The following is a 27,253-nucleotide window of genomic DNA, read 5'->3' as shown; positions in this document are numbered from 1 at the left end:
CTGCCGGACAAAGGGCAACGTGCTCTGCGTGTGGGCTGGGCCAGGGCGTGGTCCTGGCCTCAGCAGCCAGCCTGGAGCAGCCAGCCTGGGGCAGATCGTGTCCCTGGACGCATGGTCAGCCCCACTTCCGTTCCGTGGGCGTGGCAGGGTCGGGGCTGGGGTCATCTGCTCTTCCTGTTCCTCTGGGGCTTTTCCACTCTCGTTACTCCCTGTGCGGGACTATGGCCACGGCCTTTTGGGGACGGTGTATCCCTCGGATATGGCTCCGCAGGTGAGACCGCGACTCTTTCCTAAGCCCCCAAAAGCAGCCGCGCGGGTCACTCCGAATAACCCAATCCTTGTCCTGTATTTAGGAGGGCCACGCTGGGCGGTGGCCGCCAGTACCGCGTTGCACTGTGCACCGAGTTGAAGCAGCCCCTGGTCATTAAGGAGGTCGCTCCCCGCCCTGTCCGGCCTCATGAGGTAGGGCGACTGGCCTATTTCGGGACCTCTTGACACCCTCACTCTCCCCTCCTCACCGCTCACCCACCGCAGGTTCCATCCTGGGTCAAATTTCCAAGCCTTCCGCTAGGGGGCGACCCGGACTCCTGAGCGCAAGTGCATCCTGGGCTAACGGGCCCCTTTAGGTTTCACAAAAAGGCCAAAGAGGCTGAAGAAAGATGGTTTCCCAAAGACACAAATGGAGGCCTCTTTCTGAAAGCCCCAGAGCTGTTGCCTTAGAAACAGAGAATTCTGATTTGCACACAATTCTGCCTAACCACCTGCAAGTTATTGATTTCATGAAGGTAAATGGACCCCATCCTTTGCCTCCTCTTCAGGGGTCAGTGTCTAATCATCCGCCCTCCCTCCTTTCCAAACCAGCGGGGCCACGTCCTGTATTTTCATTGGCATGTGGGCTTTGTGCTATCCTCTGGTGTACTGTAGGGGTTGGGGATTTAGGGTTAAGGGCATTTCCATTGAAATGTGAAGTCATTTTGGCCGCTTGGGTTGACTACTCTCATGACACATGTCAGTTGCCGTGGAGAATGAGAACTTCTGACAAGGTACAGCAGGCAGCAAGCCTCAATGTGGGGGACCACCGGCGAGAGAGAGAAATGTGGCTCCCACTCTGAAGTGCCACTGACAGGGTCCCTGTGGCTAAATGGATTATTTGGGTGAGCACGTGATGGCAGGCTTGCAGCTTCCCTGGACTTAGGTACTGACAGGCATTCATCCTTGAATGATCCTGCATCAGGGTAGAGTGGCTTGAGGTCGTGTGTGTGCTGCATATATTAATAACTAACAGGTCATGCACACAATGTGTGCAGGCTGAAGGCTGGACTCCTTTGTTCTGTTATTTGCCCAGACATAGCCTCGGAAGGAGGTACCGAGTTTACCCACCATTAAATCCCCATTGCCTGGAATGGTGTCTAGCAGTTGGCAGATGCTTAAAACATTGTTGAGATGTCTTCTCACCAATATGGCCACCTCTACACTAAAGTGGAAATTTAAACAAACAAACAGAATGTTACCGACACTATCAGCCTTCGTCCCTCCTGTGATTCCCAGCCCTGTTGAGATGGGTTGGTCTATGACAAAAGAGCTCTAAGTTTAGCCTGCCTCATAATCACTTGGGACTTGTTAAAACAGTTTGCTGGGGCTTTGTCCCCAGAGTTTTTGATTTAGTAGGTCAGGATGGGGCCTGAGAATTTGAATTATTAACAAGTTCCCAGGTGATAACTAATGCTGGCTGTCTGGGGACCACAATGAGAAGAACAGGCTTACAAGGTCTAGAGAAACTGCTGGCTATGCTGCTGCAGGCCTGCCTCAGGTTCAGCACTGTCATGAAATACAGAAACTGGTGATCTAGGACTAGCCTCCAGGATTTCTGATTCCCAAGACAGCTGATCATGTTACTCTCCTGCTTAAAATTGTTTAACGGCTTCCCATTACTCTTACTATGAAGACTAAGATGCTCAATCTTAGTCTATAAACCCTTGCCTGGTGTGGGCCCTGCTCTCTAACCCCATTTCTTTCTCCTCTTTGTGCTCCAGACTTGCTGGGTTTTTTGTCCTCACCACAGAGCCTTTGCATATGCCATTGCTTTAGACAGTGTCAGGCTTCTGTCTCTATTTTGAATAGTTAACTCTAGCTGTTCTTAGTTCAAGTGCTACTTTCTCAAGGATTTCTCCTGACTCCTCCAAAAGGTCAAGTCCCCCATAATATGTTTCATAGTATTCATAGTACCTTATCTATCTATCTATCTATCTATCTATCTATCTATCTATCTATCTATCTATCATCTATTTTTTTTTTTTGAGAGACAGGGAAAGAGAGACAGGAATATTGAGTTTCTCCTGTATGTACCCTAACTGTGGAATAACCTCTGTGCTCCAGGATGACACTCCAACCAAGTTATCCAGCCAAGGCTTACTTAATTAATTTCTTTGTGACATAAAAAGAAGGGGGGGGGAGTGGGAGGGGAAAAGGAAGCATTAATTTGTTGTTTCACTCAGTCGTGCATTCATTGGTTGCTTCCCATGCGTGCCCTGACCGGGGATCAAACCCAGAACTTTGTTGTTTCAGGGTGACTCTCTTAACTGACATACATTTTTTTTTTTTTTTTTTTTTGGTATTTTTCTGAAGCTGGAAACGGGGAGAGACAGTCAGACAGACTCCAGCATGCGCCCGACTGGGATCCACCCAGCACGTCCACCAGGGGGCGATGCTCTGCCCCTCCGGGGCGTTGCTCTGTCGCGACCAGAGCCACTCTAGAGCCTGGGGCAGAGGCCAAGGAGCCGTCTCCAGCGCCTGGGCCATCTTTGCTCCATTGGAGCCTCGGCTGCGGGAGGGGAAGAGAGAGACAGAGAGGAAGGAGAGGGGGAGGGGTGGAGAAGCAGATGGGCGCTTCTCCTGTGTGCCCTGGCCGGGAATCGAACCCGGGACTTCTGCATGCCAGGCCGATGCTCTACCACTGAGCCAAACGGCCAGGGCCCTGACGTACATTTTTATTTTTAACATTTTGTGTAGGAGTTGTGATTCAGTGCATAAATCTTCACAATCATTTGGTTAATATCTGTCTTCTCTGCCATACATTTTGCTCCAGGAAGGCAGGAAATGTGTCCATTTTGCCTCACGATTGTACACCAGGACTTAGTTCAGTACCTGGGAGGTACTAGGTATTCAGTAAACGTTTTGGTATAATTGAATTACTGTTTCCACAGATACGTACTGCTCTGCTCTGTTTCCTTTACAGGTCAGAATTGATGTCCATTTCTGCGGCATTAACTTTGCTGATATTTTGTGTTCCCGTGGTCAGTATCAGTACAGGCCTCATCCTCCCTTCATACCTGGTGAGTACGAAGGGGCCAAGGAGCTGCTGCAGGAAAAGAGCACAATTTTCGGAACCACGTGCTTCCTCTCGGGCTCTATCCCAATGGTGCTTGTCCGCTGTCAGTGTCATCTCAGATGTGTAGCTTCACCACTATTAAACACTAGATCGTGGGCCCCTTGAGGGAAATTTCTATGACTATCTTACCCTCATCATATCCTCCAGTGGAGCATTGTAACTGTCTCGTAGTAGATGCTCAATAAACACTTTAAAAATGAATAAATGAACAAATGAATGTTGACATATCATTATGTTCATCAGAATTCTGATCCCAGTCATCATTGGTCCTATTCATTTCCTTTTATTCCTTAACATTGCTTCAATTTTGTTTTTTTGCTTAAGGATCACAACCATCTGTTTGTGGTTAAAACTCTTAATCTTCACAAACACATTCCCAAAGAAACCTAGTATCAAAGGGTCAGAAAGAAAAAGAGTTTATACATTTCTAGCAGCCCCTTGTAAGATTTTCATTATACCCAGTCTGATTACATTTAGATCCCAAATATGTGGACAAATGACTATTTTTTGTTGTTGAAATTTGTTTAAAAAGGTATAAGTTTAGCTCAGCTTATATATAGTACATATATAGTCTACACAAATATGTACTATTAAGTATATAGTTGCAAAATAGTTGCTTGTTTTGGCCTTAGGGTGTTTGGTTGTGTTTCAACAGTTGGAACCATTTCCCTCTCTTAATATTTGCTGAAATGCTGAATAGGGGGCAGATGTCATGCTCGATTGAGTTATTCCTTTGGCAGCTCAAGTGGGAAATGTATGGTCATTAAATTCAGAAATTTCGGGGGTGGAAGAGAAAAGGGCAGATACCGCCACTTTATTCATTTGATACAAATACTGTATGAATAAATGTGGTTCATGCCCTTGAGGGCCTCGCAGTCCAGAAGAGAAGACAGCACAACAGATAAGTACAATATGATGAACATGGTAATTAGGGTGCTATGGGAGCCCAAGCCCCCAGTGATCAGGGTCAAAAGTACCTGTGTGTACCTGTGATTCTCTGTTCTTTTGTCCATTCTTGAAATTTTCATTTGTGTGTTGGTAAGAATGGGGCTGCTTTAGCTTTTCAGGTTGTGCTCATGAATTTTTTTTTTTTTTTTTTTTAATGAGAGCAGGGGAGGCAGAGAGACAGACTCCTGCATGCGCCCTGACTGGGATCCACCCGGCAAGCCCTTATGTGGCAATGCTCTGCCCATCTAAGGCTTGTTGCTCGGCAGCCAAGCTATTTTTAGTGCCTGAGGGGAAGGCCACAGAGCCATCCTCAGCACACAGGGCTAACTCACTAACTCGCTTGACTCTATTGAACCATGGCTATGGGAGGGAGGGGGGGGAAGAGAGAGAGAGAAGAGGGGAAGGGGTGGAGAAGCAGATGGTCGCTTCTCTTGTGTGCCCTGACTGGGAATTGAACCCGGGACATACACATGCTAGGCTGACACTTTACCACTAAGTCAACTGGCCAGGGCCACTCATAAAATTCTAAAGTTCACTTTCTTGTGCCTTGGGTACAACACTCTTACTTCTCTACTTTGGGTGGGTGTGGGGGGGCACTTAAACCCCTTCAGTTTCAGAAAGCTGGTAGGATGGCCCATGGATCAGGATTTTCTCATCTTCATGGTGCTGGGCTTGACAGATGACCTAATCTTGAAACTATTTGTTTTAGGGATAGAGTTTTCTGGGACAGTGTTGGAGACGGGCACAGATGTCAGCACAGTTAAAGAGGTAAACTCTGAAATCTAGGAAATTGATGTGTGTGAAGCCATGAGAAATGTGCTAACTCCTTTGTAGCCAAAGGGTCTTGCATCTCCTAGCCTTTGCCAGCAGACACCAAGGGGAAACTGAGATGGAAGGGAAAGAAGCAGCTTCTGAATGGGAGGCAGGAAGGCAGTAGTAGTGCCTGCCTCATTAAACTGTCACTATTAATAAAAGGCAGCACCTTGATCTTTAGTTGCTAAGAGGACCGGAAATACTCAAGTTTCAGCCTCTGTGGAAGAAATTAACACTGGGATTTGAATTCATACCCGAATTCATATTCTGATTGATGACCATGGCATTGTTCAAAATGTGCTTAGATTGGCTTGGCAACCCAGTGGGGGTATTGAAAAAAGGCTGGATTATTTATTATATATCAACTCTGAATGGATAATCAGGCAAACCTGAGTGGGTGGGTGGGGGTCTTTATGGAATCAGAAAGTTGCATTTGAACCTACCCTTAATGATATTTTCCCTTCAGGGAGATCGAGTTATTGGCCTGAAGGGCCCTCCTGAACTTAGTTGTATGGCTGAAGAATGTATCATTGACCAGAAGGTAAGATCACTCCCTTTCCATATTAATGCTTGGGCATTTCAAAAGATTTACTTTCTTTTCTTTAATTTCCACTTATCCTTTATTCCTCTTTCTCCTCCCTGTTCCCCCTGCCAAAAAAACCCCCACTATTTCTTTTTGTATTTGTTTGGTCAGATCTTGTTTCTTAGCCAAGTACTTCTTTCTTTCAAATGCTAAAGTCTTTTTCTATATGGGGGTGACCACCCTTGCACAAAACTTTGTATGGAATGGTTTAATGAAGAAACATTTTGTTTTCTGAGTCCTGGAGCAACTGGCTGGCTTGTCCAATTGGACCACAGTTGGATAGTTTTGGTTGAAAAACTGGTTTGGGCATTGAGCTGGATGTGATGGGTTTATCTCCAAAACGAAGCTTGTGAAAGAGATAGCCCTGGGAATAGAGCCAGCCCCCCGGGGGGTGGGGGGAGCAGATCTGGTCGTGTGGGATGTGCATGGTGTCCCTTAGTGGAGAGCAATGCATACTTTTCCCCACAGTTTTATTGTGGTAAAATTTACTTAACCTCCAATTCACCCGTTATATATAGTACAGTGGTCAGTGTTCTAGTCTTCATCAAGCAGTTGGTTTCTTCCTGAGCAGATGCATCCTTAGGATTTAAAAACATTTTTATTTATTTATTGATTTTAGTGAGAGAGTTAGGGAGAGAGAGAGAGAGAGAGACAGGAACATTGATCTGTTTGTTCCTGTACCCTATGTGCCCTGACTGGGGATCAAACCAACAACCCCTGCGCTTCAGCACGATGCTCTAACCAACCGAGCTATCCAGCCAGGGCATCGTCCTCAGGATATTTGAAGACTGATGCACCCAATTTTTGAACTCACCCACAGGCTGCTTGGTCTTGACTTCTCCTTGGCTTGTTTCCCTTCGCAAACCAGTCACTTAACCAAATCATAATAATCACTAACAATCAGCCTTTATGAACAAGTACAGGTGCTCAATCCCTAAACCACTGTTAACTCTTTTGTAGGCACTGTGGCAGGTTCCAGAAAAGGTCTCCCTCCGAGAAGCTGCTACCCTGCCTGTAACTTATGTTACTGCTATCTTGGCCCTGGAGCATCGGGCACGTACCCAGCCTGGGTAGGCACTGTGTAGACAACAGAGGGCTAGATAGGACCCTTCTCTGATAGCAGAAGTCCCCCAGGCCTTGCCCTTCCTTTTCCTTGCCTGACCATTAGCTCATGTTCAGTTAATCTAAGGAAAGGCTGAAGGGAGGTAGTGGCCAGAGACTGGGGTCTGGTAACGGTGGGGGTATGCTTTTGTCTGAGAGGGAATGGTAGATTGTGAACTTGGTCAGCATGAATTTGGAGAAATATCCCTCTCAAACCTGACAACCCTGGATATCACCTCCTAGAAAACCTTTACATTTGGAGAGTTGGTTTATTTAAACTCGCTTCCCTCTGGTTTTAATGGAGGCCTGTGGGATTTGTTTCTGTGAGGCTTGGTTGGACGGACCCACTCTACCTGAAGTATAGCTGTGGCTGTCTCTTCTCAGAGAGCCTCAGAATCTCTCCAGAGAGATGAGTTCAGTTGAGCAGTGGCCATTACCCAAGCACCACGTTCTGAAATTTGGCAGCGTTTTGTATGAGAATGAGTTAGGATAGAATTTCTGAAGCAGAAATTGAGTGCTAGCTCAAAGGAAGAGGCTTCTTACAGATATTAAGGAATATTTTTCCTGGGAAGTTTTCAAAACTGGACTAAATTAGCACTGTTCTAGCCATCACCCAGCCCTAAAGGCTAGAGAACCAGATGTACATAAAGGGTTGAATGAAATGGTCCCTAAATTCTCTTCTTGCTTTAAAATATCTTGGTTTCAAAATAGTCATGAGATCACATTGCTGGATGATTTTTGGTTTCTGAAGTAGTGTTTCTCTCTCTCTCTCTCTCTCTCTCTTGCACAGAGAAACTGTTTTAGTGACAGCAGCAGCTGGAGCCACTGGCCTTGCAGTGATAGATGTGGCGACAAATGTTCTTCAGGCCAAGGTATTTGAATGTTAGATTCTCCACTTCAACAAATAATGCTACAGTACATGGTTTCCAAGCATGGAGTATATTCATTCATTTAGTAAAGACCATGTGCAAGGCAGGCACTGGGGATACACAGTCACCTAGAGGAGGGCCTTGCCAACTATTTGCTTATGGACTAGCGAGAGGACCGAGGATTAAATCCCTGTTCCTTCTGGTTACTGGAACCTGCAAAGTCCGACTTGCTTCACAGCCTCTGCAGCTGTTACTCTCTCCACCTGTGATACTCTGAACTGTCCCTTCTACCCCGCACTTTAAACTTAAATTTAGATGTCTAGGGAAGTATCCTTTGTCCCTCAGGAGATGTTAATCCCCTCCCCTCACTATTTGTATATGGTCTCAATGGCATCCTATCCTTCTCATTCATAGTACACGCCTTACACACCTCATTGTATGCTTAGTCCTTTACTTGTGTCATTATTACATTAATGTCTCCCTGTCACTCGACTGCAATCCCCACAAAGGCAGGGACAGTGTCTGTTTGGTTCATTACTGCAGTTCTAGTGCCTGGCCTGGTGCCTACACCACAGTTGGCACTCAATAACTATTTCTTGAATGAATGAATAAACAAATGAAAGAAAGCATCAATCAGAGAAGGAGGATTTCTTGGAGAAGGACATTTAAGCTGAGATTTTAAAGAACTGGTAGCAGTTGAATAGGGAAAGAAGGGAAGTGAAGGTCATTTTAGTGGTGGGAGGACCTATTGGAGGACAGAGAAATATGATGCATTCAGGGAATAATTGCGAATAGCATCTGTGGAGCAGGGGAACTGTGTGGGAAATGGTGGGAAATAACTCTACAGAGCCGGGCAGAGTAAGATCAGGAGATGCTGGAGAATTTGGAAGCTAATAAGGGTGTTAAATAGGGAAGTTACATGATCATCTTTGAGTTTGTAAAGTTAATTCTGGTAGCAGTGGGGATGAGGAATGGGCCAAGGTCAGGCGTGGTCTGCCAGCGGTAGGGCAGACTTGTGGACCACTCCCAGCCAGAGGGCCTGGTGCCTGAACCAGGGCGGTGGAGGTGTTTTATTGAAAGATACTAAAGTGGAAGGAAATTGAGAATTTGGCCACTGGAGAGTATTCTGATGTAGTTGAAGGAACAAGGACTATGAAGTTAGCCTCACCTAGGTTCACATTTTAGCTCTGTCTTGAGCTTAATCGCTCCAGTTTCCTCATTGGTAAAATAATATTCTCCTTATAGGGTTGTTGTGGGAATATTGAAATTACACATGCAACGTGCACAGCTTGTTGGTAAGAGTCTCTTAAAAAAGGGATCCTGTTATTATTAGATGTTGAGTGGGAAGTAACAAACTCGGTTAACATGTGGATTTTCCATTTACGAGGATTGAGAACACAGGAGGAAATGGAGATTTCAGTTTTGGATGTTGTTGAGCAGAGGTTCCCACGGAGCGCGCAGTTGGGGTATCCAGAGGTACCGGCATATACAGGCTTGGAGATAATTGGACTGGGCTGGAACTACTGCAGGTGGCACCCCTCCTTCTCACATCCAGTTCCTTTGGGAAGGGCATGTGAGCTCTGAAAACAGTCTTAGACACCAGCTCCCTGTGGAATATTAATGCACTTCATGTCAAAAGCAAGGGCTTTTCTCTTAGCGGGGAGACCAAAATTAGTGTCATTGTCCAGAACCACTGACTGTGTAACATTTCTAGGAGGATAAATTGGGCCCTTTGTTTTAAATAGTGATAAGCGGTTAAGTAGAGAGAAAAATTCAATTCAGATATCAAAATTAAGCCGCATTATCTTCAGCAGCAATAATCTTTTTATGCAAAAGCAAACAAATAATGTCATCATGTCATCTACTTGGAACAGGTTATTTTGATAACGGCTTCCATTCACAGCATCTCCTGGTGCATTCACAGTGCCTCCACGGCTGTTATCTGACCCCTGATCCCCACAGAACCCCTGCGAGATGGGTAATGTGAAGTGTTTATTATCCCTGCTTCTCAGATAAAGAAAGGGACGCACTGAGAGAGAAAATGATTCACACTGGTCTCACCGGGATCTAGTGAGAGTCCTGGAATCAGAATCAGATGCCTGACTCTGGCCAGGTGTCGCCTACTGTGCCATTGAGGGTTTATAGCAGCTATTTGAGGGTAGCTTTCAGTTTCAAATAGTTATAGAGGATTTTGGATTCTTTTTTTTTTTTTTTTTTACAGAGAGAGAGAGTCAGAGAGAGGGATAGACAGGGACAGACAGACAGGAACAGAGAGATGAGAAGCATCAATATTAGTTTTTTGTTGCGTGTTGTGACACCTTGGTTGTTCATTGATTGCTTTCTCATATGTGCCTTGACCGTGGGGCTGCAGCAGACTGAGCAATCCCTTGCTCGAGCCAGCGACCTTGGGTCCAAACTGGTGAGCTTTTGCTCAAACCAGATGAGCGCGCGCTCAAGCTGGCGACCTCGGGGTCTCGAACCTGGGCCCTCCGCCTCCCAGTCCAATGCTCTATCCACTGCGCCACCGCCTTAAGAGCACTGATGTTCTTGGGTGTTCCAATAGAAGTTCTAAATGTCACCATGGGGCCAAAATGCTCGGGCTGGTGGCTGCTGCCCAGTGATGAGGTGCCCCTGGGCAATGCTTGAGTATATATTTGAAACTTTTCTGGAGACTTCCACACTACAGACCTCCTCATAGTATGCCCTGCAGTCATCCATGGCATCTTTGCCATGCCTTAGGCATGGTTTTCTCCCAGAGGGATGGAGTAGAAAAGCATGGGTTTTGGAGTCAGGCAGCACTGGCTTCTACCTCCTACTGTCTGGATGGCCTGAGGTTAATTACTTAACCTCTCTGGGTCTACATGTCTGTGTATAGCATGGAAGTAATTATACCTCCCCATAATGCTTTTATGATATTTGAATAGAATAAGTGATTGCATGTGTGTGTGTAACAATAGATTCAATTTATCTAACACTTTGTTTTGCGAGTGTTTTACATACAGTAGTATTCCACCGAATTCTTTGTTTAATTTTTGTTTATTGATTTTAGCCAGAGAGGAAGAGAGAGAGAGAGAGGAACATCAATCTGTTCCTGTATGTTCCCTGACCAGAGATTAAACCAGCAATCTCTGGGCTTTGGGCTGATGCTCTAACCAATGGAGTTATCTGTCCAGTACCCACCGAATTCTTACAGTAAATCTTTTTGTATGAATGAGGTAACTGATACTTAGAGAGGTAGGCAGGCAGTATAGAGAGGTTAAAAGCATAGAGTCTGAAGATGGATTACCTGGGTTTGGTTTCCAGTTCTGTCTCCCATTAGCTGGGTGACTTTGGACAAGTTACTTAAGTTCTTTTGCCTCAGTTTCTTTATCTCTAAAATGGGGATAATATAGTGTGTATATATCCTTGTACTATTAATATAGTACATTATTGATATATATATAGAAAGAATTTAGAATAGTGCCTGGCACACAGCAAGTACTGTGTTAGTGTTAGTTCTTACTAAGTAATTGCCTTAGGTAACAGGTGGTTAGTAGCAGGGCCAGGATTTGAACTTAGATCTGTCCGATTGAATCATATTTGACCCTCTGGGAAGCCTTTCCTGATCTTCTAGGTCTAAGTTGAGTATTTGTTTTATGCACTTCGGGAACCCTCTCTACTTCCCCATCACTCTGCTGTAGCTTGCTTTCTTGACTCTAAGCTTTGTATTTAGTTTATATTTTTACTACCTGACTCAGAGTAGATGTTCATTAAATGGTGGCTTTAGTTTGCATTTAGAGAAGACTTATTGAGTGTCTTCTGAACCATTCCTAGCTAGACTACCATTGGGGTTCCAGGATTCTTAGAAATGTGGACCCCGTGGCCAGTGGAGCATGGAGGGGCCAGTGTGAGGGTGCCATGTGTTAGGCCATATGTTAAACGGAGACTGATGCTAGGTCAGCAAGGTCACGTTGGTTTCCGTGATCAGCACCCTTTGGTTGCAGGATGAGTAGGTGGTGTGAGCCCCTCGTGGTCCATATTCTGGAACCTCAGAAGCTTTGCATTCTTTGTACAGGTAATAGCTGCTGCTGGAAGCGATGAGAAGTGCAAGCTGGCCATGCAGAGGGGCGCGCAGTCCAGCGTGAACTACAGTCGGGGCAGCCTGAAGGAGGAAGTCAGGAAGCTGGTGGGCAGTGGTGGCGTGAATGTGGCCATCGACACTGTGGGAGGAGACATCTTTCTGGACGCTCTCCGCTGGTGCGTGACAGGTCTTCCCAGAGTCGGCTAGTCCTGGGGCTCTACTGCAGCCTTGCCAGATCTCTGCCTACCTCCTGGCCTTGCCTCTCTCGTCTCTGCTGCTGGCTTCCCCTGCAGGCGTCAGCACCAATGAGAACAGCTGAGTGGGGGCGTGGAAAGAACTAGAAGCAGAGGGAAGATCAGGAAATGCTTAAATATAGCAACAACAAAATATCCAACTGGAAAATATCCAAGAAATGACTGCAGACTCTTTAGTTGGCAACATCAGATGCTTTAGAAGTTCTACATGTGTTCAGTTCCGCTGTGCCGGCCCCCACCAGCTACTTGATGTACTCGGCGTGGGTCATTCTCGAGGAGATCATTGTTCACATGGTAAATGTGCACACTCTTTTGATCTTGCTGGTTTTTGAAGTAACCAGCAGGGCAGGTATCGCTTTGATTTGTTTTATTTGAAGAAAAAAATCACTGGAGATTTAGTGGGACTGTTGTCTCTGTACCAGTTCTCATCCTGCTTTCAACCGGGGGCTCTGGAGTGCTTTGTAATGTGGATTTCATTTCCCATGTTATCCCGGCAAGCACAGTTTTGTGGTTTATCTCAGTTTTTAAAGCAGAAGAAATAGAAGCAGGAGAGCAGCATGGCCACAGGGGGGACCCAGTGGGTGCTGTATCCGTTGGGCAGCACTGCAGTGTGTCCTCCGGTGCTGTGCTTCTGGAAGAAGCTACGGAGGGGAGGGAGTGGGTGGACTAAATGGAGAGGCAGGAGAGACAGCTGCTGGTACTCCCCTTCGCTGGCCTTGGGATAATAGTGTTCTGACAACAGCTTCTCCATTCCCTTCTAAAGAAGAAAAGCAAACACCAAACCAGCATACACATATTTCACATCAAAGATGTTTACAAACTCGAATTTTAGAACTCACCGCTTAGCATGCCCTGTGTGGTACTTCTCATAAGGGGCTGCAGGAAACTTGCGTGAATTTTTGGTGATTGTTCAAAACTCTCTAGAGAAGCACGTAACTTAAGGAGTCCTAAGATAAATCTTTGTGTAAAGCAAATGATGCTTCGTTAAAGTAATCTATCTTCTTATTCCTGCTTCCCAAGTTCAAGAGCTTCAGACTGAGTTGTCTCTGAGTACAGGACATGAAGTCACATTTGTTTACACCGAGTTTCCTTCCACAATGTAGTGGAATCGTTAAACAGACAGTCTTGACTCTAAAGTAGGCCTGCTTGTAGAACTGGCTACTTCTCCTGTCCCTATTGCCTTGCTTATGGCTTATATTTATATTTTGCCATTGGAGAACCCAAAGTGATACAGGGTGGGTCACCCCTGCCAGTTTGTCAGCTCAAGAGGAGTTCCCAGCTGGAGGTTTAATATGTTTCTTTAAAAAAAAACTGTGGTAAAATATACATAACCTAATTTTTATTATTTTAACTATCTGTGAGTGTATAATTCAGTGATATTAAATATGCTCAGTGTTGTGTAACCTTCCCTAACAAAATCTCTGTACGCATTAAACAATAACTGCCCCTCTCCCTACCCCCATCCCTGGTAACCTCTATTTTGCTTTTTGCCTTGAATTAATATGCATTGCTTTTTTTTATGTTTTTTCATTCTACATTTTTTACTGTGGAAAGAAAATTATATAACCAATGTGCTATATTGGCCATTTTAAGTATACAGCTCAGTAGTGTGAAGTATATGTACTTCACTAAAGTACTTCTCGCAAAAGTACTTATACACATTGTATGGAACAGATCTCCGTAACTTTCCCATCTTGCTAATCTAAAGTTCTGCACCCATTAACCCACAGCTCCCCATTTCTCCCTCAGCACAGCCCCTGGAAACCACCACACTCTTTTCTGTTTCTATGAATTTGAGTTCTTTAAACACCTCATATAAATAGAATCATACAGTATTTGTTTTATTTTATAACTGGCTTATTTCACTTAGCATAATGTCCTTAAGGCTCATTCATGTCGTAGCATGTGACAGAATTTCCTTCCCTTTTAGGGCCGAATATTCCATTGTCAGGTATAGACTCATTTTGTCAACCCAGCCATCAGTTGATGGAGATTTGGGTGGCTTGTACCCCTTGGTTATTGTAGACAGTGCTGCTATTAACATGGGTGTGCAAATATCTCTTTGAGACCCTGCTTTCAGTTGTTTTGGATATAGAGTTGGAAGTGGGATCGCTGGATTGCACTGAATTCTATTAATTTTTTTTTTTGCGGGCCCTCCATAACGGTTTGCACCGTTTTTACATTTCTACCAATAGGACCTGAGGGTTCCAGTTTCTCTACATCCTTGACAGCACTTCCTTTTTTCCCCCCTTCTGTTCTTTTGAAGTCATTGCTATTCTAGTGGGTGTGCATGTATATTGCTTTTAAAATTTCTTTCCCTTCTTCCTTTCCCCTCAGCCTGGCATGGGAGGGCAGAATCGTGGTGCTGGGTTTTGCTGGAGGAAGCATCGCCTCTCTGCCAACCAATCTTCTGCTCCTGAAGAACATCACTGCCATGGGGTTGTTCTTTACCCGATACCGAGAGCAGGACTTTTCTGTCTTTTCGAGGAGCCTGTCCTCGGCCCTCCAGTACTGCCAGGAAGGGCGCCTCCAGCCACACGTCGGAGCTGTCTTCAAGCTAGAGGAGGTAAGATGCACTTACAGAATGTGGTGTGGATAAGGCCAGGAAGTATTCTGTGTCAAGTGAGCAAATAGCTCAGTCTGGGCACTATAAATCCTCTTTTTACGGAACGAAAAGGTGACAGTGTAATGGAATAATGGAGTCTCACAGGCTGGAGGCTCACAGGATTTCTCCCAGTCCTACGGGTTGTGTGTCCTGAGCCTGTTGATCCACCTGGGAAGCAGGATCTGTGATGGCCTGCAGGCGGTGGGTTCTTTTTTTTAGATTTTATTTATTCATTTTAGAGAGGAAATGGAGAGAGAAAAGAGGGGAGGAGCAGGAAGCATCAACTCTTATATGTACCTTGACCAGGCAAGCCCGGGTTTCAAATTGGTGACCTCAGAGTTCTAGGTTGACACTTTAACCACTGTGCCACCACAAGTCAGGCACAGGCAGTGGGTTTTTTTTTTTTATTATTATTATTTTTTACAGGGACAGAGAGAGAGTCAGAGAGAGGGATAGATAGGGACAGACAGACAGGAAAGGAGAGAGATGAGAAGCATCAATCATTAGTTTTCTGTTGGGACTCCTTAGTTGTTCATTGATTGCTTTCTCATATGTGCCTTGACCGCGGGCCTTCAGCAGACTGAGTAACCCCTTGCTTGAGCCAGAGACCTTGGGTCCAAGCTGGTGAGCTTTTTTTGGCTCAAGCCAGATGAGCCCGCGCTCAAGCTGGCAACCTTGGGGTCTCGAACTTGGGTCCTTCCGCATCCCAGTCCGATGCTCTATTCACTGCGCCACCACCTGGTCAGGCAGGCAGTGGGTTTTGATGGTTGTCTCTACATCAGTGGTGTCCAAAACAGAAGGAAGTGATGATGCTTCAGGAACTAATTTATGTGTCTTGATATGAACTCTGAACTTCACAACATTCAAGTCTAAGAAGGAAGCACTTAACTTGACCTTTGATTTTAGAATACAGACACTGTAAAGTACAACCAGATGATCTAAGCTGGAGTTCTGTGAGCAAAACACAAAATCATGCCTGTCATCATAAGACTACTATTCACCCATTCGTCACTGGTATTAATTTGTTGTTTATTCACTCTCTTGTTTCATCTCCCCACAGTCCCATTAATGTGGCTTAATCTTCACCAGAGTGTGATTGTGTGCATGCATATGCAAAATTGTTGTGAATGTGAATCTGTTAGGCATTCACTGTGAAGTCTTTTTTTTTTGGCTTTATTTGTTTTAATGTTAAAATAACAACTGTTTTGGTAACTGTCTTCAGCCGTGGACAGAGGCAGCGTTTGTTCACGTGCGGATGAGCGGGGCTCACGCTGTCAGGCCGGACCTCACTGCTCAGCAGCCTTCCATGTCCCTGTTTTTCCCCACAACAAGGCTCTTGCTCCTCAAACCCAGTGTACTTTCTCATCTGTTTGGCATGTCAGTCGAGAAGGTGGCAATCAGAGAAGCTGACTGGCCATCAGAAAACTGGTTGGTGTCTGTCCCTAGCTTTGGCCTCTACTGTTTGCGCCTTTGTGGGAGTCCCTTCACCTTTCTGATCCTCAGTCAGCACATCTCTAAAACTGAGGGGTAGGACAGTGTCTGTGGCTTTTGGACTATGCTTTGGGAGCCACAGTCGGGACTTGGGGGTGGGTGGTGTAGAATTAAGTTGCCTGGGCTCTGGGACCCCATTCTGGGTGGGGCTAGGGTAGCTGCGTGGTTTTACTTCTTTCTTTATACTTTTTTTTTTTAAGACAAGGTGTTGTGGTTTAAAGCTTGAAAAGTGGCGCTGGCTCGTTGGCTCAGTGGTAGAGTGTCAGCCTGGCATGTGGATGTCCTGGGTTTGATTCCCAGTCAGGGCATATAGAAGCGACCATCTGCTTTTCCACCCCTCCTCCTCTCTCTCTCTCTCTCTCTCTCTCTCTCTCTCTCTCTTTCTTTCTCTCTCTCCTCCCTTCCTATAGCCATGGCTTGATTGGTTCAAGCACATCGGCCATAGGCACTCAGGATGGCTCCATGGAGCCTCTGCCTCAGGTGCTAAAAATAGCTTGGTTGTGAGCATGGCCCCAGATGGGCAGAGCATCGGCTGCAGACAGATTGGCAGGTGGCTTCTGGTTGGGGCACATGCAAGAGTCTGTCTCTATCTCCCCTCCTCTCACTTGGAAAAGAAAAAGAAAAGAAAAACTTGAAAAGCACCAGTTTAGAGAATTTTTGGGTCACCTTCCAACTAGTGGCTTTTTTCACATGACTTGTACACTAAGGTTTGCTTTATCTGAGGCTCAGCTATATCTGTTGATAAAGAATAAAGACAGCTGGGCAGCACAGGAGTGGAAATACGTGCTGGTTTGAACTGTCTCTAGGTTGGTGGTTTTCAGCCTTTTTATACCTGGGTACTGGTGAAAATAGGAGAATTATTTTGGGAACCACTAAGGCAGAAATCGCCCCAAGCCTCAGCGAATTAGGTTAGGCTAAGAGCATTTGGTCTATAATCTTCATACAACATCAGGATGGTTAACTCGTAGACTGGCACAAAATTTCTGGCAGACTGGTCCGCAGACCGGTGGTTGAAAAACACTGCCCTGGTGGCGCTCAGGCACCAAAGAAGCCAGATTACCCACACTGAAGTTCTCTCTCCTCTTAAACATGAACTAATTATCTAACTGCTGACCTCCTGTCAGTTTCTGTTTGCCCTCTTTTTTCCCATGAGGGCTCTGCACGTCGGGTTTTTCTGGTTCTTCCCACTCTGTGGACCTTCCTGTTATCAGCTGGCTCTCTGGGACCCTGCTCCATAACAGTTTCAAGTGCCTCATTCACACACCACCCATTTACTATATATTTGTTCTCTTTCCATTTCTCTCAATATCGAACTATTTAGAGGAATGATAATAATAATGGCAGCTCCTATACATTAGGAGCTTACTGTAGGTCAAGAACTGTGCTAAGTAGTTTACATGCATTTTCTCATTTGATCTTGATAACAACCCTTTGAGGAATGAACCGTTTTTTATGACATTATGTTAGAGTAGGCAGTTAGACAGACATGGGCAGGCTAAGAACGATAGGTCAGGTACAGAGAGGGTCATCAGGGCAGAAAGCCCCAGGTGCCAAGCAATGGGCAAAACTGGGAAAACAAGTATATTGCAGGGTGGGACCTCACCCCCAGGTGACCTTCCTTCCCTAGCATATGGCTGACCATGTACCCATTAAGACGAAGGGCCCGGTGTGTACTCTCTCTTTCTCTGGAGTACACCTGCATTTCCCCCCCTCGCCTTCAGCCAGACGCATTTTCTTTGCCTTTCTCCTAAGCTCCAAGGCCCCCCTCCCCCCCCTTTTTTTTGCCTCTGTGACTTATTTCCTGAGTCCACGCAATCCAGCTGGCTCACTTCTTCTACCTCTGTGGCTTCCTGAATAAACCTTTGCTTATATTTGAGCTTTTGACTCTAAATTCTTTCTTAGCCAAACTCAAGGACTGAGGTCTTACTTTGCCAGTAACATCTGGTGCCATTCACCGTTAACAGTTACAGATGAAGAAATCAAGACTTGTAGAGGCCAAGGCACCTGCCCAGTGCTGTGTCATAAGTCACAGACCTGGAATCCAGTCCATGTTGGTCTGACACCAGAATCTGAGATCCTTATGGCCATGTCAAACTCTCTCTTCAAACAAGACAAGAAGTTGCTTCTTAGAAACTTTATTTTAGAATCTGAAGTTTATCTATCAGAGAATTATCTATGTGAAAGAACAATCTTACAGTTAAAAAGACTGGGAATCTTGAATTTTCCTGAATAGTCCTAGAATTTATATATTTTGTTCTTTTAAACTGATGATGATTAAATGAATATGTAATTAATTTCACCCAATTTAAAGCCTGAGTAATATTTTTGCACATAAATCAGTTAACATATTAGAAAATTTTTTTTGTCAAAACTTGCTTGAGCTTGGAAAATGACCACTGTGTGTATGTGCATACTGTCTATATCTGTCTCTCTATCTCTGTCTCTTTACCTATCTATATGTATCTATATATCTATAGATACAGTACCAGAGATACTGGTGACTCGTAGCTTTTATTTTCTTCTGAATATGTGGACTCACAGGTTTGACTTTGATAGTTGATAGTAATATGACCACGTACCATAGCCTTTTTTTTTTTTTTTTTTTTTCATTTTTCTGAAGCTGGAAACAGGGAGAGACAGTCCGACAGACTCCCGCATGCGCCCGACCGGGATCCACCCGGCACGCCCACCAGGGGCGACGCTCTGCCCACCAGGGGGCGACGCTCTGCCCATCCTGGGCGTCGCCATATTGCGACCAGAGCCACTCTAGCGCCTGAGGCAGAGGCCACAGAGCCATCCCCAGCGCCCGGGCCATTTTTGCTCCAATGGAGCCTTGGCTGCGGGAGGGGAAGAGAGAGACAGAGAGGAAAGCGCGGCGGAGGGGTGGAGAAGCAAATGGGCGCTTCTCCTGTGTGCCCTGGCCGGAATCGAACCCGGGTCCTCCGCACGCTAGGCCGACGCTCTACCGCTGAGCCAACCGGCCAGGGCTCATAGCCTTTTTAGTAGGCACACACACAGGGTATGAGCTTCCATAGTACTCTGTGTTTCTACTTAGAATTACTTGTTTGATGCCTATTATTGCCATAGAGCATAAGCCCCCTGCAGGCAGGGCCATGTGCTGTCCCACCTCTGAGTCTGCAGATTCTGGCTAGGACTCACATATCTGTTGAATGGTGGATAGAGAGTAGGGTAGCCTGGCCCACCACTTACCTGCCTATGGACATATTACAATCTTTCTGCCTTTTTTCTTGTGTGTAATGGAAATAGTAATATACTATACCTACTAGGATAGTTATGAGGATTAAATAATCTAATACACATAAAAGCATATAGTTAAACTCTTAGTGTACATATATATTTTTAATGTTTATTTATTGACTTTAGAGAGAGAGAAAGCTAGAGAGAGACAGGAACATCAATCTGTTTCTGTGCGTGCCCTGACTGGGGATCGAACCGGCAACCTCTGTGCTTTGGTAAAGTCGGGTTTTTTGAGGTATAATTTATGTATGGTAAAATTCACTCTTGAGCTTTGACAAACATATACAGTCATGTAACCACCCCACTACAGTCAAGATATAGAACATTTTTGTCACCCCCAAAAGTCCCCTTGTGCCCCTCTGTACTCATCCCCTTCTCCTACCCCCCAGTCCCTGGCAACCACTGATCTGTTTTCCTTCCCTGTCCTTTTGCATTTTGCAGACTGTCGTGTACATGGAATCACACAGTATGTAGCTTTCTGCTGTGGCCCCTTCGGCTGCATAATGCTTCTGAGGTCCATCCCTGTTGTTGCACGTGTCAGTAGCTCGTTCTTTTTTATTGCCGAATAGTATTTCATTGTATGGGTGTACCACAACTTGTTTCTTTGATTATCAGTTAATATGATATCGGATTATTTTCGGGTATTGGTGGTTCTAAGTAAATCTACGAACATTCATGTTTGAATTTTATGTAGGCATTTTTCCCCCTAAATTTTAGAACTGGAATTTCTGGGTCATGTGTTAAGTGTATGTTTAACTTTTTCTTTTCAAATTTACACAGTCATTTATTTGTCTTTACTTGGAGAGCAGAGTCCCCCTCCTCCCCATTTCCAATGGTGGCTAGGTAACATCATTAGATAAGAATGTCAGTTTAAAGAAATCTATGTGGCCTGACCAGGCGGTGGCACAGTGCATAGATTGTTGACTTGGGATGCTGAGGACCCAGGTTCAAAACCCTAAGGATGCTAGTTTGAGCGTGGGATCACTGGCTTGAGCGTGGGCTCATAGATATGACCCCAGAGTCGCTGGCTTGAGCCCAAGGTCGCTGGCTTGAGCAAGGGGTCACTGGCTTGGCTGGATCTTCCCAGTCAAGGCATGTATGAGAAGAAATCATTGAACAACTAAAGTGCCACAACTATGAGTTGATGCTTCTCATTTCTCTCCCTGTCTCTCTGTTCCTGTCTGTCTGTCTCTCTCTCTCACTCGCTCTCTCTCGCTGAAAAAGAACGAAGAAAGAGAGAGAGAGAGAATGAAAGAAAGAAAGAGAGAGAGAGAGAGAGAGAAAGAAAGAAAAGGGAGGGAGGGAGGAAGGAAGGAAGGAGGGAGGGAGGGAAGGAAGGAAGGAAGGAAGGAAGGAAGGAAGGAAGGAAGGAAGGAAGGAAGGAAGGAAGGAAGGAAAGAAGGAGGGAGGGAGGGAGGGAGGGAGGGGAGGGAGGGAGGAAGGAAGGAAAGAGGGAAGGAAAGAAAGAAATAAATAAGTAAGTCTAGGTGGAATCCTACAAGTAACTAATGTTGATGTTAGAAGGAGCCACCTTGACTGTATCAGCAGCTGGCTCTCTAGGCCTCAGTTACTGAGGAGCAATTCTGTTGCAGTCTCTGCAGACCATGGTTTTGAAGAGGAGGCCATTCCTATTGCATTCCTACCAAAGCCCATGGCACATAGGTTGTGTGTGTATGTGTGTGTGTGTGTGTGTGTCTTAAGTAGAAATTGGGGCTCCAGAATCACTATCTGTTTGAACATTTCAGGACTTTGTACCGATTGGCCACTCTGTGTTTAACTTTTAAGGACGACCAAACTTTATCAAAGTGGTTGTCTTATTTTGCATTCCCACCAACAGTGTATGAGAGTTTTCGTTAACTTTCCATCTGTCAGAATTTCTTATTGTTTGTTGCTTTCTTTAATAATAACCATTCTGATAGGCATGGAGTAGTATCTGATTGTGAGTTTAATTTGCATTTCTCTAATGAATAATGATTTTGAGTATCTTTTCATATGCATGTTTGCCATCTGTATATCTTTTATGCTGAAATGCGTTGATTGACTTTTAAAGGAAGATTCAGGTCAACTTGTATCAGAACAATGATATGATGAATATAATTCAACTATGACAGTTGTATTAGTAACTAAACGTTTTTACCTTTTAAAAACAATCCCACTCAGTCCCAGATATATTCGTTCATTCATTCATGGTTTTATTTTATTCATCACACGTTCACTGGGTACATTCTGTATACCAATCAATAAAAAGTAAGACTTAAAGAATTTTGGTGTTTTTTTTTTAATTGGAAAGATCTCAGGACAGTGCTGTGATAGGGGAAGAGCTGGTTTCTAATAGGAAGTATGAATCAGCATAATATATTTAGGGAGCTATAAGTTACTCTGATTTTTCCTGCTTGATGAGTTAATTAAAAATTACAACAGCAGAACCTAAAACAAAAGCAATATCTTCACCCTGCCCCCAGATCCTAGGTTGCATATCTTCAGAGACATATTTAATTATGGCTTCATTTACTGCAAGGCAGAGAACCAGGGTTCTGGGCACAGCCTGTATATCTCTCTGGGCCTTAGCATGGAGAACCTCCCTCTCGGAGGGTCTACAGTACAGGAGGAAAATGTCCCCAGGCACCTGCCTGAATTAGCTGTCGAAAGTCTCTGGTCTGATGCCCTGCACTTTGCTTCTTAGTCTCTCATTTGGAGCCTAATCACTCTTACTGAGTATTCAGTTCTTACTATCCCTGGTTGTCTGTTTTCCCAGTCCTGATAGAAACCATAGGGTAGAAAGGGACCAAGCTAAGTTATTTTTAGAAGCAGCTATAATCACAGCAGAGGTGGAAGCTGGACACAAAGAAAAGGAACAGAACATCAAAAACAGCAGGTACAATAATGGATGTTCAGAATAATGAGATTCCTAACTCACGAGATAAAAATGATGCCTTCCCCCCACCATTATCATTTAAAGAGGTCAGGTAAATATGTGCTGCCTTTTTAATAAACGTTTCTGTGCAAAATGATTAGAAACACATGTTAGCGTCTGAAGTGACAATTTTCTTTTGATGTTAACATAAACCTGCAGGAGACTCCTCATTTCCGTAGCATGCCAGGTGAAAAAAGTATCAGTATCTCCAATTATGCTTGTTTGCCCAAGTATTTTTGTTGCTGGGCTCTGAGAGGTCTTTGGGAACAAGTGACTTCTAACTGACAGGGAGAGTCATGCGGCTGTGAGTCACCAGGAGATATATCTTTGATTGATTGGCGGGGCAGGGATGAGTGTTTCAAACATCTGTCTTAGACCTCTTCCACCTCCTCCGGAGGCATCTAAATTTGTGTAGATTGGAAAGGGCTCTGTAAGGCACAAAGTCCCGAAAGACACAGGATTTTGGCACCAGCTGCAGAGAGATTGCCACGATTGATTTGTTTGCCTGCTTTTTATTTATTTATTTTTCTTAGGTGCTTTGGGGAGGATTTCAAGTGGAACGGGTTATTTAATCATCATTCTCATTCGAAAGCAGATTTTCATCTTTGCAAGGCCCCTCTTCTGCTTTTATGTCTGCATATTTATGGATGTCTGTATTTACTTATTCCCTGTATCCTCATTCCCCACACCTTTTCCTCCCCAGAGTCAGTCTCAAATTACATAAATATAGAACAGCATAGGGTTGTGCTGTAGATCTTACTCTTTTTCTGAATGTTTCACGCGGTGCTCTCTTTTCAAGATCCACCTGTGTTGCTGGCCCTGTATCCGGTTCGTGGCTTTCCACTGCCGTGTAGGGGTCCGTGGTGTGCATTGGCCATGGCCACGGTCACAGTGTGTTTATAGAGTCCTTCCCTAGGACGAACATCAGGGCTCCCACCCTCTGTTTTGCCTTTTATGTTTAGGTGTGAGATCCATTTTGAGTTGATGTTTGTGAAAGATATAAGGACGGTGTCTTAATTCATTTTTTGCATGTGAATGTCCAGTGGTTCCAGCACTATTTCTTGAAAAGATTCCCCTTCCTTCCTTGAATTGCCTTGGCTCCTTCGTCAGAAAGCCAGCTGACTGTGTCTGTGTGGGCCGATTTTTGAGGCTCGCTAATCTGTTCCATGGACCTGTTTGTCTGTTCTTGCACCAATATCACACTGTCTTGATTACTGTGGCTGCTTTTTAACTTATGTTTTTTATAGCTGTACTTCTAAATAAAATGAATTTGAGATAGATGGCAAGTTTAGTTACACTGGAAATAGGACAGTTTTAATAAAAATATACAAATTATAAAATATTAAGTTATTGAGTCTCCTGCCAGTGGCTCCATTCTTTGAAAAGTTGGAACACAGATATTACAATAGAGTATGGACAGGCCTGAGGACGTCTTACCTGCAGTCGTTTGACAACATTGAAAATTATAGTTGAGACAAAGAAATCCTGAGGTTGGGTTAGTCTTTTTTTATTTTTTTTTGTGAGAGAGAGAGAAAAAGAGAGGGAGAGAGACAGGAAGGAAGAGAGATAAGAAGCATCAACTTGTAGTTGTGGCATTTTAGTAGTTCATTTGATTGGCTTCTCATCTGTACTTTTACTGGGGGGCCCCAGCTGAACCAGTGACCCCTTGCTCAAACCAGCGACCTTGGGATCATGTTGATGTTCCCACTCTCAAGCCAGCAACCCCACAACTTTGGGATTTTGAACCTGGGACCTCAGCATCCCAGGTCAGTGCTCTATCCACTGCAACAATGCTGGTCAGGCAAGGTTAGGTTATTCTTAAATAACCCAATTGTTTTCCTTTTGAGTTTGTGATTATTTAGTTAGTATTACATAGTTAGCTATGTAGAGTTCATTGAAGACACTTCTTAATACTTTAGTTGTTTTAAGAATTGAACCAGCAACAAATATTTGTTGAAATATACATGTATGCAAATCTATCCACATATTTTGGGTTTTTTTTTTTTTTAGGTCAATGATGCCTTCCTACATGTGATACAGCGCAAATCCACAGGCAAGGTGCTTCTCTCCTTCAAATGACTCCTCCCCTCGGCTGCAGACTCAGCGTGTCCAAAGCCAGACTCGTCTTCTTTTGAAAAACTGATTTCCCTCCCGCATTTCTACAGGCGTTACTACTTTCTGTATTAATTCAGGTTCCTTTGAATCTTTTTTCTTATTCTTCTTACTTAGTGTGATCATATACTTTACTGTCCCAACTCGGACCTGTTTGAGAGGGAGAGGAAGCTGTCAGTAATGACACCGGGAAAACAGGTGTCCCATGCAAACCACGACGTATGGCCGCCCCATTTATAATGCCTCAGTGGCCAGGTTCTGTCATCCCCACCTCTAAGATATTGCTCACCTCCATTCTGACTAATTATGTCTCATCTACTAATTCCAGAGACCTGATGGGCCCTTTGTTATGCATTCTTGCCATGGTGACCTTCCCGAAGCACAGCCACAGCTACCATGGCTCACTACTGCCACATGGTGGAGGTCAGACTCCTCGAGCTAATGTTTTATTATGACCCACATTTCCCTCCTTTTCTGCTTTCTGGCCTTTCATTCAACAGCCACACTGGTCCCCCGGTATGCACTATGTCCTGCCTGCCCTCTGCTCTGCACAAGCCGTTTTCTCTGCTCCCTTATCAACCAGGCATAAGCATCCTGACCCGTGAGACCCGTGCCTGCACTAAGCCTCTGACTCAGGAGGGTGGTCTTCTCTTCTCTTCCCCTTGTGCCTCCCTGCAGCTTCTTCCCGGGATTTGTCACACTCTGCCTTGCACCAAAGGGAGCAGCGTGTCTAGGGGAATGTACACAGGATTCTGAATCCAAGATGCTGGTTCGAATCTCAGCCTCGGCTCTTTGGAGGTGGTTACTTGAGCTCTCTGAGCCTTCACTGTAGATATTACATTATCTGCCTCCCCAGGTTGTTGTGAGCAGTACGTTCAGTGATTAGGCAAAGGGATGAGCAAATTCTCCCTATTTCCATTCCTTTCTTTTCTGCTTTCCTGACAGAGCTTAGGTTCTTTGAGAGCAAGTACCATGTTGCATTCACTTTTGTACCTCCCACAATGCCTAGCATAGTCAGTTAGCTTTGGTAAATACTGAATAAATCAAATTGAATTTGAATTATCTGCAAGTCTTTAATTTTTAAAAAAATTATTGATTGATTTTAAAGAGAGAGGAAGGGGGTGCAAGAGAGAGAGAGAGATCGGTTTGTTCCACTTATTTATGCATTCATGGGTTGATTTGTGTAGGTGCCCTGACTGGGGATCGAACCTGCAACCTTGGCTTATTGGGATAATGCTCTAACCAAACTGAACTACTCAGCCGGGGCTGCAAGTCTTAAATTGTAGAATTAAGATAAGACTATGAAACAACCCAAATGTCCATCGACAGATGAATGGGTAACCAAAATGTGGTATATACATATAATGGAATATTATTCAGACTTAAAAAGGAAGGAAATTCTGACACACATCACAACATGGGTGAACCTTGAAGACATTATGCTAAGCCAAGTAAGACAGTCACAGAAGGACAAATACGGTATGATTCTGCTTACACGAAGAACCGAAAGTAGTCAAGTGAATAGAGACAGAAAGTAGAATGGTGGTTGCCCGTGGCTGGGGCGGGAGAACACAGCGTTAGTATTTAATGGGTACAGTGTTACAGTTTGGGAAGATGAGAAAGTTCTGGAGATGGTTGGTGGGGATGGCTGCGCAACAATGTGAGTGTACTTAATGCCGCTGAAATATTGACTTAAAAATGGTTAAAATGGTGGATTTTATGTTGTGTATATTTTACCATAGTATAAAAGGTTTAAGAAAAGAATACATTACACTCACATCTAAGTGAGTCCATGTGAAGAAGAAAACAGTGAGGAGAGTGCCTTGTAGGTTGAAGTGAGCCGTAGTCTCTGCCCCAGTCTTGGTCCGTGGTGAACGGTCCTAAACCTCTGCTGGGGGTTAAGCCTTGTTCTTCTACTTCATGACTACTAATCCCCAAGGAAGAGTGTGGGGTGGGGATAAAAACAAACCTGATTCTACAGGGGTGGGGTACTTCTAGTTATTCTTGATGAGGGGCCTCAATGTGGTCAGAGTCTTTGCTTTCTGGTAAGTACCTCAGGCCATCTTCTCTGTTTTCTTATCAAAAAAGCTTTTGGAAGAATTCAATGGAGAAATAGGGAGTAACTATTTTGGGGGAAGGAATGTGGAACTGAGAAATTGGCAGAAGAAAGGGGGGAGGGGAAGATGTCAGGGAAGCCACCCACCTGTCTGTTGTGGGACCCTGTAGTGCTTCTGGAAGGGTCAGAGCACACACATGCTGTGGTCTCTTCCATTTAATGATGTGCCTCTCCTCTTCTCACCTGCCTTCCCCCAACCTTACTTATCATTAATGTTAGCCCTTTTTGTACTTAAATGAAAGTTGGGTTTCAAAAATAGCAAGACACCAACTTGGAGGCTAATTTCAGTATTTCCTGGCCCCCTTTGGGATGATTGAAATGCTGGAAAGAGCTCAGGAGTGAAGGGGGTCAAATCGGGATTGGGAAAGTGCACAAGCCCACCTGGGAGCTGCCTGTCCCACGGTTCAGAGCTGATCGGGTGTCACTAGTAATAAAGATCGATTGCCCCCAGCTCCCTAACGTCAAAATGACTTAGATTGAAAGAAGCAGTCATTAAGGGGAGCGAGTTTCTTCAGGTTGAACAAGTACTGGCTAGAACCCCTAATGACCTGTTCTCTGCTTGCCTACGTTCCTGCTTCACTGGGATAATTTGTTTTGAAAGCATTTGACTCATATTTTAGTCATCGTTTGGTGGTTCCACCACCTGAGCCATTAGTCTGAAAAAAAGAATCAATATAGCTCCAAGTGACAGCATTTATGCTGTGTTTCACAGACTGTCCCCAGCTCGCCCTGGTAAGCTGG

General features: G+C 44.6%; 1 protein-coding gene across 1 annotated transcript; it reads left to right on the top strand.

Moving 5' to 3' along the window:
* Positions 1-137: 137 nt before the first annotated feature.
* On the top strand, positions 138-25,455 carry LOC136390732 (quinone oxidoreductase-like protein 2). The gene is made up of 10 exons (XM_066361612.1): positions 138-271; positions 354-462; positions 3,236-3,332; positions 5,046-5,104; positions 5,616-5,690; positions 6,693-6,802; positions 7,624-7,705; positions 11,757-11,938; positions 14,354-14,582; positions 24,295-25,455. The coding sequence occupies exons 1-10, from the start codon at positions 222-224 to the stop codon at positions 24,361-24,363; spliced, it is 1,062 nt and encodes a 353-aa protein (XP_066217709.1). The 5' UTR covers positions 138-221; the 3' UTR covers positions 24,364-25,455.
* The last annotated feature ends 1,798 nt before the right edge of the window (positions 25,456-27,253 follow it).

This window comes from Saccopteryx leptura, chromosome 2 (assembly GCF_036850995.1).
Source record: "Saccopteryx leptura isolate mSacLep1 chromosome 2, mSacLep1_pri_phased_curated, whole genome shotgun sequence".
NCBI lineage: Eukaryota > Metazoa > Chordata > Mammalia > Chiroptera > Emballonuridae > Saccopteryx > Saccopteryx leptura.
Note: the sequence above shows the minus strand (reverse complement) of the source record. Positions and strands in the feature narration are given on the sequence as shown.